This window comes from Octopus bimaculoides, chromosome 14 (assembly GCF_046866305.1).
Source record: "Octopus bimaculoides isolate indiv1 chromosome 14, ASM4686630v1, whole genome shotgun sequence".
Classification (NCBI taxonomy): Eukaryota; Metazoa; Mollusca; class Cephalopoda; order Octopoda; family Octopodidae; genus Octopus; species Octopus bimaculoides.
The window spans coordinates 47,667,611-47,680,405 of NC_142941.1; the positions used below are offsets into that span (position 1 = coordinate 47,667,611).

General features: G+C 35.7%; 1 protein-coding gene across 50 annotated transcripts in view; it reads left to right on the forward strand.

The window, feature by feature from the left end:
* Nucleotides 1-12,795, forward strand: part of LOC106880490 (protein hu-li tai shao) — a 139,480-nt gene that overhangs the window by 73,331 nt on the left and 53,354 nt on the right. For all 50 annotated transcript variants that reach the window (XM_014930438.3, XM_089362818.1, XM_089362819.1 and 47 more), the window contains one exon: nucleotides 5,707-5,855. In XM_014930438.3, the coding sequence (XP_014785924.1) occupies nucleotides 5,707-5,855 (149 nt within the window). The remainder of the gene's footprint in view (nucleotides 1-5,706; nucleotides 5,856-12,795) is intronic.

Consider the following 12,795-nt stretch of genomic DNA (forward strand, 5'->3'; position numbering starts at 1 on the left):
AAAAAGGTTAAGTTCTTTTTAACAAAACACTACTACTACTACTACTGCTGCTGCTGCTGCTGCTGTGTGAACTTTGACACTTATTATTCATTGCTGATGCACTGCAAAAATATTTGCGTGTATAAATATGAAGTGGATGTCTCACTCCCAAGCAAACAGAATAAAATCCAAAGGTCACTGCTACAAGCAAGTAAAGTTACGAGCTGAGCTTTTCTCCCTACTTTTGCACAGCCCTGTTCGACTGCAGGGCATAGGTCAGTTTGCTCCTCATCATTTGCTGATCTAAGACCAAGAGTTTTTTTCTTTCTCTTCTACCCCCCCCCCCCCGTCTTTCCACTTTCATCAATACAGACTTTAGGACGAAAGACAATTTCAGACACCTCATTTGTTTTATTGTCTCTCTTTATTGTTGCCATTGTTACCATCACTCAAAAACACTAATAATCATAAGTGCTATGATCAATGAGTAAATTCCATCCAACTCCCCCCCCCCCCTCACTCACATTCCTTCCTTCTCTTTTGTTCTTTCTCTCTTTCTGCTGCCAGACTTTGTTGTGTTTGTATTACTTGACCTCCTCCTCCTCTAAGCTATTCATCAATCTATGAGCTGTGTTATGCTTCTCTGCAGAGATTAATGTAGAGATATGATTATTATTTATGTAGAGTTGGTGTTGCTTGTCAGATCTCTTTCTCTAGTTCTCACCTTGCTAAAGGTGGTCGTCTGTTTCTGACAACCCCCCCCCCACCTATTACTACATCATTTATTTGGATGCACTAAAATTGCAGTCATAAAGTTGGAAACTAATAGAAACTTTGAAATACAATATTATGTGTCGAGGGAATTATAGAACTTGTAAAATTCCACTTAGGTTATCCAGCTGTAGAAACCCTGCCAAATCAGACAATGGAACCTGGTGTGGCTGCCGGCCTTGCCAGCTCCTGTCAAACTGTTCAACCTGTGCCAATATGGGAAATGGATGTTAAATGATGATGGTGGGGAAGATGTTTCATAAAAGGAAGTGAAAAAATGTTTTCCCTGAAGTTCATTTATGGATTTAGTTTTGAAGATGAAGAAAGGTTGATAATAATGGTCTAGTTTGGCCACACAATGTGTTTGTTGTTCACCTGTTGAATATGTGTTGAAATTTCTGTGTCAAAATAGATAATAGCTTAAAGAGGCTGAAACTACTAATGTTGAACTCCTATTGGAGTATAGACCCTGTTCATATGAAGAGGAGAAGCCTTAACCCTTTCATATTCAGATTACTTAGCTAAATGCAATGCTTTTGAATAATGTGATTGTTTAGTTTTAATCCTTTTTAAAGTTGTCTTGTATCTGCATATTGGACCCTTGTAATTCATCTGGAGTATAAATTTCCCAAACTCATCTTTATCAACATTTTCAGGCTAATCTCAGCCTCATCTTAAGGATGTCAAGTGGGTTTCGCCTTCTCTGCTGCCCCCTTTTTTATAGTGGCTGGGTCTCATGTGTACACAGACTTTCTCAGCAGAATCTCTCTCTCTCTCTCTCTCTCGTTTTTTTAATAAGCAGAAAATTATGAAAGTGACTCAAAGGATGAGTTTTATGCATGGCATTTAAGAATAAAAACTTCTGATGCTGTGAAGATAGTCCATAGGGCCAGGCTTATGCAATCTGACCTTATAATCTTCACTGCAAAACATCAAAGGATGGAAAAAGCAAATCATTTCAGAACACACTCTCCAGTCTTTTCTCTGTTTTTCTTCTTTTTTTGTTATCTTATGCCTATTGGTGACCGGTTATAACTATGGCAACCAACAGCAAAAAAGTTCAGTGAAAAAAACATTTCTTTTTTGGAATATAAAGGAATACATGGAGATCTAAGTCCTGGTTATATGTTCTACACGTTGGTTCACACTATGGGGGGAAAAAAAAAAGCACACAGAACACTCTATAAAGTAGTTGGCATCAGGAAGGGCATCCGGCCAAAGAAAGCAAGCCCAAAATGAAACTCATGAGCAGGATACTGTAACCCACCCAACCCATGCCAGCAAGGAGTGTGGATGTAAAACAATGATGAAAATGATTTGCACACACACACACACACGCACACGCACACGCACACGCACACACACACACACACACACACACTTACTTTTATGATACCAACAATTAGGTGCCCATAAAAAAAATCACTGAATTTTTATGTAATAAATAATGTGTATTTTGGTATGGATATGTAACCCTCTTCTAAGATGCTGGCATTGGGGACATGTACTGTAGATATTTGTTTGGCAGTAAAATACTATTTGTTATACTAAATGTGAAAGTGTACAGTGAGTAATGTCTGTCATTTAAAAATTGAAGTGTAGATATCTGAACATCCTTTAGGTGGCGTCGGCGTCTCTCTCTCTATCTCTCTCTCTCTTTCTCTCTCTCTCTCTTCTCTTCTCTCCACATTCTTTCCTTTCCTTGAAAGTTATAATCTAAATAACACATACTATTTATTTCTCATCTCTTGTCTCTTTCACCCCCCCCCCCTCTTTAGATTGGTGTGAGTAAAGAAATAGCTCCAAAACATACACTTTATCTCATAATCAAAATAAACTCTTTTGGAATTCTTGCCATTGGTGCACTTAATTTTTCTGAGGGAAACATTGTTCACATATTCATTTCTCTGAAATGTTCTTTAAATAGAATTGCTTTCTTTTTGGAATCGGTTGTTTTTCTCTTTCTCCCTTCTCCCATTTTTTTTACTCTCAAAGGAAAAATCTTGAATCATTAAAAAGTGATGGAAATTTATTCAGTTTTGTCTCTTCGTGTTGGAGGAGAAACTAAAATATTTGCAGTTTTAATTAAATTCACTTGTCTCATTGACTTGCTTCAAACATATGTACAGATAGATATATAAGTGTAAATGGGTGTGAGGATTATTTTAAATTTAGATCATCTTCACTCCAATCATTTTAAAGAATAGCTTCCTTATTTAACCTCTTCACTTTAAATAGAAAGCACTTCCAAAAATGGAAATTTTTTATTCTTGAAAGTCAGTAAAATTGAAAATATATAATAAGTTATAACTTGAATGAGTTATTTTCTTCTCTCAGCATTTCAATTATTATTACATTGGGGTCGATGTAATCGACTCATCCCCTCCCTCAAAATTGTTGTCCTTGTGGCAAAATTAGCCACTTAGATATCAACTATTTCTCTTATCATTTTGTCCTTTTTTGTCCAATCCATTTCTCGTGACCATCACTATAAACTCATCTAAGTATCTTCCTTCTTAGTAATTGTCCAGACTAAAAGAGAATCTCTTCTTTAAATATGATCTATTGAATAAGCATTAGTAAAAATAAATAATTGAATTCCCTTCTTTGAAAGGGAAAAGATTATAGAGCTGTATTCCCACCACCCCCAATTCTCAAAGGGGAGGGAAATAATTTCTGGAAATTAAGATTGCTAGTAAGAGAACAGCTACTGACATGTTTTTGGTGTCAGTGGAGCTTATTAGCAGAGAGTAATTAGCATAGCCTGCTTCATCAATTGACAGAAGTTTTTCTCTTTTTTTTTTTTCATATTGAAAAAAAAAGAAGAGTTAATATTTTGTGCTCATAGTTTTTGTAGAAGTGAGTTAAGAGAAATACCTCAACTGGATGAATGACATGAACATTAGTTAATTTATAGAATTAGTAAACAAAATCTTAGCAATAGAAAGGGGAAATGATTGCAATAAATTGAGTAGCAGACTTAATCTACATCTCTATTTAACATTACCATCCATCCCTTGGAGGTATTTTGCAGAATCCAAAGTCTCTGGTATGTTAACTCCTTCCTCCCTGCCACCATTCTCAGAGTCTTGGTCACGCTGGCTTTTTTCCGCTTCACTAAATTCACATGTTTAAGACAACAATTTGTTTGCAAGGAGCAACCACAGGCACATCTTGGTGTTTTTTTGTTTTGTTTTTTAACTCTTCACCCTAATGTATCCCAATTTAACTCCTTAGTCTGTATCACTACTCTTTAGAATTCTTTAATTCATCATTTGCATAACTTATGTTGTTTTTTCTTTTCTTTTTTTTTTTTTTTTACATTAGAACTAAAAATAATCTCTTTAAATTTGCCAAAAGCTTTTCTTTTTTGTAGCTAATGCTACTGATAAGGTGTGTGAGGCTTATTTCACTTTCCATCTTTCCCCATTGACTGGCATTTTACATCATTCCAGAGACAGACACTTCTTCTTTTGCCTTTCATTCTTTTTGATAGAGTGAGCAATAAACTCTATTTACACAAAACTGAATTCCAAAGCTTTGTTAAAATAGTCTTCCCTGGCATTGTTTTCTGTATTCATTTATCCTGGATGTGTCCCCACACAAGGGAAATCTGGGAAATTGTGCAGAATTCTCTTTCCACTTGAAGTATCAGCAAATTTGATTTTCTGCAAATTTTTTGTTTGTAAATAAAAAAATTAGATAAATTTAGTAGGTAAAAACAGCAAAAGATATGTTTGTAGTTGATTGATTTTGCTAGAAATCATGCCAAATTGCATTATTTGTCAACATAGTCCAACTTTATTTCAAATAACAAAAAGAAATAAAGATCAAAATTCAATATTGATTGAAGCATTGGTTTGACAGGAGGTGCTGATGAAGCAGTTTCATTTTCTAGGCAGAGACTACTGTGTGATAGATTTCTTAATTTAATATTATCAAAGTTTTCAAAATTCAGTGGGTTTTGATCAGTAGAGAATTGTTACTGAGGTGATTGGTGTTAATCAATATGGAAATGTTACTGTCAGACAATATTTTACGAAAATACTGTCACACATGTAATTATTTTGTGTGATCTGAGACTTTTTCTAATGGTCTGTCTGCAAAATTCCTCAAATGTCTTAACAGAAGCAGACAAATGGGCAAGATTAATTTATTATTCTTTCAATCAGGATTTGTTCAGGAAAATATTCATATAAAACAGCATTAAGACTTCAATGGATTAGGTATTTCCTAAAAACAGGACCCAGCATAGTTCTCTATATTTAAGAGATGAGGAATTATTTACATTATAATAATAATATCAAAAAAATACCTTAGGAATGAGAACCCAGGTTCGAAATTTCTCCAAGACACCTGATGAAGGCTGGAGGGTATATCAACCGGAAACGTTGTGTTAACAACAAATAAGATGAGGGCAAATATCTGTCAAATGTAAATAAGGACCCAGCATGTTGTAGTTATGACAGAAATTCAGACAGAAAATCTGCCTCATAAAGCATGGGGAAATGGGCATTAAAATAATGATGATGATGATGATGATATCAGAATATGCAGTATGGTTTTCAACTAGGTAATGCTTAGTATATCAAAAAGAAAAGATCTGTGGATTGCATTTAGTCACTTTCATGATTAGCTTTGTTCAATATAAGCTGACCTGTGGCTAAAAAAACAACTTGGTGTTTTATCATCATCATCATCATGTGTGTGTGTGGGGGGGGGGGGGGGGGGGGGGCTCATTTACGTGTATACATATGTGCAATGTGTGTTTATACAGGCACATATATGTGTGTGTGTGTACACAAATACATATATGCATTTTATTGATCTTTTCAAAAGTATACTACTGTATTTCCTTCTTCCTGCCCAATCCCAGGTGGTTTTGTTAAATATTGGACAGACAGATACAAGGAGTTCCAGTTTGTTCATTTCTTGTTTTTTTTCTTTTCATTTCAGCATCTCCAGTCATTCCAATTCTTGACATCAGGGGCATGGAATCTTTGGGTTATTCAAGACAAGAAAAAATATTGAGATGCAAGTTGGCTGCCTGTTACCGTTTGATAGACTTTTTCGGTTGGTCACATGGAATTTACAACCATATTACAGTAAGTAGAACTCTGAACATCCTCTTTGCATTTTTCCAAGAGTGGATTGAAGCAACTATGTTGATAATGCGGTCTACAGGCTACTCTTCTCTTAAAAAAAAAAAAAATCAGAACAAACACCTTTCATTTCATTTCACTTGTAATGAATAAGTTGTATTAGAAATTTGTTTTGCCAATAATTTTATTGCAATTTTCTCAGTTTTAGGCTCCCACCCTATCTTTCCAGCCTGCTATCACAGACTGAGAATTCACTCATTAGTCAATGCATTTCAGCTAAGTTTATAATTAATGGTGTATCTAATGCTTAAACAAATGACTCTTTTGGTTCGTATGCTAATATTAAAATTTGCATGATGATGCAACTCCTGTTAAAAGTAGTAGTTGTAGCAGCAGCACTACCACTAGCAGTGGCATTGCTACTGTAGCAGAAGAGGGAAAATGTTGTTTTCTCTAAGACTTCATGTGATACATTGTTGTGGACTTTGTTTGAAATACTTTCTGAAGGTTACCTCTATAGACTCTACTCTGTTTTGAGGTGAATGATTTTCAATTTTATTCTATTTTATTTAAGAAATACCAGAGATGAAGAGGGTTTGGAAGATAGAACTTTGGAAGTAGATGGGAAAAGTTAGGTGAAGTGGTTTACTGTTCCAAAAGCAAACAAAAAACATACCAATCCATACTAAGTTACTAAGCAACAGTTAGTGTTATAAAGCTAAATAGAGCAACTCTTTAAGCTGGCAGAGTACATCTAGTAAGTACCTTTTCAGTGAAATAGTGCCAAACACTAGTTGAATCTGTTCAGCTGCTAGTTTCTCTTGCTGCTTCTTGTTCAACATAAGTTATGTATTCAGCAGTCATTTACTCAGCTATGTTTCAACTGACACAAAAGTTTTTTACTTTGTATTGTTTGGCAGCTTTACCAGCTCCACCCTTCACAGAATCTCCCTTCACTCTGCTTAAAACCATTTTACTCTCTTTTTTTCTTTTTGATTCTCCCTGCATTTTACCCATATAAATCTTGACATTCTTTCAGTTTGATAGACCACCTACTCCCAATTTGCTAGCTATGGTGGTGTTTTCCTGCTGAAGTTGGGCTGCTGTGTGTGCGTGTGTGCGCTAGATTATAAAGGCAAACTTCCTCTCTTTGGAGTAATAACTCTTATTCTAGAACCAACACATTTTTTGTCATATGATATCTAGATCCAGGTCACCTGCTCAGTTTTCTGCAACCTACTTACTGCTTCTATTTATAATAATTATTATTATTATTTCTTTTATTAGCCACAGGGGCATAGATGAGGGGGACATGACAAGGAAGGTAACAATTTGTGGGGATTTTCAAAGGGTGGGGTGGGGGGAAGAAATAGAAAAGACAGTGAAATATGATAAACGTATACATAGTACACAAGTTATGTGATAGCATGAATGATGCAGTCCTCTTGATATGGGAGAAGCTCCAACTAGGGCCAATCAAGGAACCCCCACAGATTCAGGATTACCCTGACTACCAGAGGTACAAACCCTTTCCAGCTCTCCAATCTACATGCGCATACTTAGAGTAGGGCCATTCTAACCATGTCTGCCACAGTCGCCCATCTTCTCACAAATTTACTGGGGGCTTCACCTCCCTCTCCATCTTCACCTCCCTCTCCATCTTCACCTCCCATTTCAAGTAAATGAGGACTTGGCCAAAGAGGAAGGTAGTCTGTTTTCATTCCCATCCACCACACAACCTCTTTTGCCACTGGACAGAGGGATGCTGCTTGCCCTTCCCAACCAAAGGAGGACAGCTGAGCAATCTTCACAATGGCGTTGACCAAAAGTTGGGTCTCTTAGGTCTGTCCTACAAGCAGTAGCAGCTGTTCAGCATAACTGTACAAATGCCTAGTGTTTCTTCGGCACAAGGCCAGTAATTTTGAGGGGAAAGGGTTTGTTACATTGACCCTGTATTTTATTGATCCCAAAGGGATGAAAGGAGCATGATGAGCCATGACAATAAACACTGCAAGGCATTTTGTTTGACAGCAGGCTTGAAAGGAATGGATTGGTGCCATTGATTGCAGGGTTTGGCAGGCTCTTCATTTCATTGCTTCCAAAAAGATGGAATGGTTGATTATTGCAATAATCCAGTTTAAGATCTCTGTGATGGCCTCCTTATCATTTTTGTTGTTCTGTTATGATGCTACATTCTGGATAAATTGTGTTTTCAAATCCATCCTTCAATATATACCCGATGTTGCTCCTGAATTTGTGAATGACATGAACATCCCTGCTTCGCATTTCCATATCCCATTAATCTAAGGTTTCCCATCCATTTAGGAAATCCTAAACATCAACTTCTTGTTCCTGAAATCTCGATTTTTAATGGACCTTGGGCTTGATATCATTATTTGCTACTTGTTATTAATAATAGAATAGTGGAGTTCCAGATTAAATAGCTTGTGGTATTGAAATCCATCTGTGTGCTCCAAGATCAGATCCTTGTATAGTTGTAAATGTTTTGCCCCACTGTGAACCACCTGTTTTGCTGGGAGTTGATCTTCTGGTCTTGGCTGAAATTTCTCTCATCAGAGAAGAACCACACTATGCCTGGCTCTTCTACACCATGTCTGGTGGGCTTCAGTTGCTTTTCTTGCATCATCTTTGGCATGAATTGTTCCTTCCTCATCTTGTATAAAAACTAGCAAATCTTCTCAGACACACTCCCATTCTGCTGAGCTTAATCACCCTCTGCAATGGCACACATTGACTTGCTGCGATCATTGTTGATCATCTCCTGGATTTCAGTGATGAATTCTCGCATTCTGATGCTGTCAGATCATCAATCATGGATTTTCCTTTCTGCTGTCGCTTTGTAGTTGAATTCTGAATCTTCCAGCTCCTTTCTGACCTTTTCCACCATCCTTCTACTGATGTTGAGGAAGTCTGAAATCTTGTTTTTTCCTCCTGGTGCAGAAGCGGGGTCAGAATTTTCCATTGTAAATTTTTCTGCAAAACTAAAGCAAAAATAGTTATTGTTTTTAAGAAGAAAATGACTGACAACAACAGTAAAAAAAAAAAAAAGATGATGCATAAAATTAGCAGTTGAAAATTGCAAATGAATACCGTCCACATCCTGTTTTAAAAACCCTCTCTCACACACAACAGTAGAAATGTATGTCTTAGCTTCACTTCTTAAATAACTTAAATCATTCCAGTGTTTTCTAAATTGAAGACAAGCTTAAAAGGTTCCTTCCTCTAAGTGGTTGTTTCATTTGCTGGAAATAGTAAGATCTTGCAATTCATCCCCAATTGTCTTCTGTAAAGGCATCTTTCAGAGATTGAGTAATAAAATAAGATTCATTGATCTTTTGGAGGTCAACATTTTATTTATAGGATTATTGAAGTGCTTAAGTGGTACAAGACAGAAATTGACTGTTAATATTTTAACCCTTTCGTTACCAATCCAGCTGAAACCGGTCCTGGCTCTGTTGTACAAATATCTTGTTTTCAAAAGTTCTGAATTAAAATCATCCACCAAGCCTTAGCTACAATTTATGTTCCTAACACTAGCTGAATGATAACGAAGTTATTTTACTAAATTCTTTGTTATATTCAAAATTAATTAAAAGAAACACAGAGCATCTCAACAGAAATATGGTAACGAAAGGGTTAATGTAAATAATATTTACTGCTAAAAGTAAGTCAGATATAGCCTCGATGGAATAACAGGTACCCGGTTGAGCATAACCAGGAATATGGTTGCCTTCCAAGCGTGAGGTACGTGGTTTAAGTACCATCTTCTATCTCCAATTGGTAAAGATCAAATTTGTTGGCAATATTGTTAGATTCTGTTTGTGTCTGATGTAGAGTGTTATCTTGTCCTTTTGATGTTGGTAGTGTTGTCCTCGGTCCACAAAATTCTTAGAAGGTAGAGAAAGAGAGAAAGAAGTACTTATCTTTTCTCTCTGTATGTGTGTGTGGCGTGTGTGCATTGGCACTGGTAGTCTTCTGCCATTTCAACTGAAGTCATTCCTGCTTGAGTTGTTGTTTTTTTCAATGACTCTTCCTTTGTTTTTCTTCCTCCTCCTCCTCCTACTCCTCTCTAAACAACAAGCTTCCCTTCTCCCACCAACTTGTCACATTTTTAGTTCCCCTGACAAATAAACAGCAGCAGCAGCAGCAGCCTCTCAGAACATAAAGATGCTTTCTGATTCATTGCTGCCATTAGTGAAATGAACTTAGTGAATGGGATTTGTGTATTTGCTGGTGTATATGTGTGTGTAGACAGGAACACAGACTTGTGTATATATAATGTAACATTAAAACATGTTGGAATCTTTTATTGTAATAGAAATCAAGACAAAAAAAAATATAATAGGAATAATATTTGAACAAGTCGATCATTGTCACCGACTGCATCCATCTGTTGTGAGGTTGACTACTTCATCCCATTAACTACAACACTAATTATTAAATATAATTGATTGTTTTATGTTTCTACCTCCATCTGTTTTCATTAAAACAGACTACAAATCTAAAGCTATTAGTTTAAAATTTAATTAACTGATTATTGCAGTGGAGTTTGTTTGCTACTGTGATATTGGTACAACTAAAGGCAGTTTGATATTTAACCATTTCCCAACTGAAAGCATTAATGTCAAAAAGTAATAAATACCAAACATGTGCTTACTATTTTTTTGTTTTTTTTTGTTTCAAATTTCATCTGGTTTCCATAAGAGAGGAATGGTTCTCTCCCCATGTCCCAATTTCTCAAGAGTTATTTAAATTATGAACTCAGCAATGAAGCCATTTTAGTTTTCTTGTTCCATTTTTGTTTGAAATCCTCCAGGGATCTTACAAACGACTTCAACTGAAGCAAGTGGCTGCTCTCCTATTTCAATGACATTAAATCTCTTCTACATATAATACCATTACTTTTATGGCCATTCATTGCTGAAGAATGCGTTTGAACAGTGCTTTATTTTCTTGTATTAAATTTAACCTTTTCTTATGCCAGTCAGACTCTATTTTCATAAACATTAAAACTCACACTGAAACTTTATTTTTACAAAAATCTCATCCTGTATTTGAGATTTTAATGTTTGTTTTACAGAAATTCTTTCAAATGTAACCTTGTTGTCACCAATATCATCATCATCATCATCATCATCATCATCATCATCATCATCATCATCATCATTTAACACCCATTTTCAATGCTGGCAAGGTTGGACACTTTGACAGAAAGCTGGCAAATCAGAGCTGCACCAGGTTCCATTTGTCTGTTTTGGCATGGTTTCTACGGCTGGGTGCCTTTCTTAATGCCAACCACTTTACAAAGTGTACTGGGTGCTTTTTAGGTAGCACCAACACAGGTGCTTTTTATGTGCCACTGATGTGGGTATCTCTCTATTTCATAAAACTTTAGAAATTACACAACACACATTCCAACAATAATAATTTCAGATATTGAAATTTTGGAAAGATTTTCATGATTTCCTTAAGTGTTGAAGTTTTGAATTTGGTAAACTAGATGAGCCTTTCTGCACCCCTCTTTGGTTTCCCAGTTTTGCAAAATTACAGTGAAAACATTTTTTGTTTACTTAACCAAGAAATACATTCAAATTTATAATTTCTGCATCGTTTGACTTTAGATATTCTTTTCTTTCTAATTTCTGGTTTCTACTTTGTTTGAGAGCAGTCTCTGCTTTCAACTGTATGAAGAATTCCTTTAGAGTTAGTAGTTTCGTTGATATTTCTCTAGGTTAAAACTCCCTACATGGAAATTTCAGTAACAAATTTGTTGTGTACAACATTTACTACATCATTCCATGAGCATAATTTATTCAAGTCAGTGATCCATTTTAATTTTTTTATATTTTCTTCTGCAAGGTTTTTTTGTGTCTGGACACCTTAGCTGCAAAAGCATTTTTCTTCAACTAAATTACAAGATTTCTCTTCTCCCTCCAGTCTATAAACTTATTCAAATTCATAAACTTCTTATTTGGATTCTTCCATGTTGTTCTTTGAGGTTTAAACATCCCTTCTGTCCCCATTTGTAATTCTCTCTCCTCCAACAAGCTATGCTCTATTACTCCTCTCTGTCTATACAGACTCAATACACTGTTTATATTCTTTTCTCTCTAACAACAGAAGCCCTCATCATTATTATCATCATTTAACATCCATTTTCCATGCTGGCAGAGGTTGGACCATTTTTCAATTTCTTGCTGTTTGAAATGGCTTGAAAAGTAGATCGAGAAAGCCATTAAAAGTGTTTTTCAATGCTTGATCAGTCCAAACTTTTATGTGGAACAATCTCCCAGCCACTGTTGAAAGATGGCCTTTTTGTCTTTACACCAAGTTTGACATTTAATCTTTCTCAATTTGCTTTCATTTCCACCATTATCATTGGCATCAAACTATTTTCACACAAGTCCCTTGTTTTAAAGTTCAGTTTTGTGCAATTGCTTTGAGAGGAACTTTTGTTTGTTTCAATTTTTATCAAAGGGCATTCTGTTATTGTTGTTGTTGTGAAATATTCTCTGTTGGTTGACTGTATGTGTTTTTCATTATAGATTTAGTTTCTTCTCTTAACACTTGTCTGTTGTCACACTCGACATACAAACCTGACAACGTCCTCAGAATTAAATCATCCCTGTTTAGCTTTTAGAAACTTATAAACATAAAACTATGTGTATGCACATATGTGCATGCACGCACATGTGTGTGTGTGTCCGTTCATCCCAGCTAGTTGAATTGTCTTGTTTTTACCTACAAGTCAAAATACTGACAGCTCATAATGTCATGTTCATTGTTCATTGACTCTGTTTACCTGTCAAGAGGTACATTAAGGATTTCATATTCTCAGTTATGTTTCTTTGCTGTTGTATTACCCTAAAGTTTGCAATATGGAGTGTAAAACCTCTCATGTGATAGGAGAAAGATAGTACCA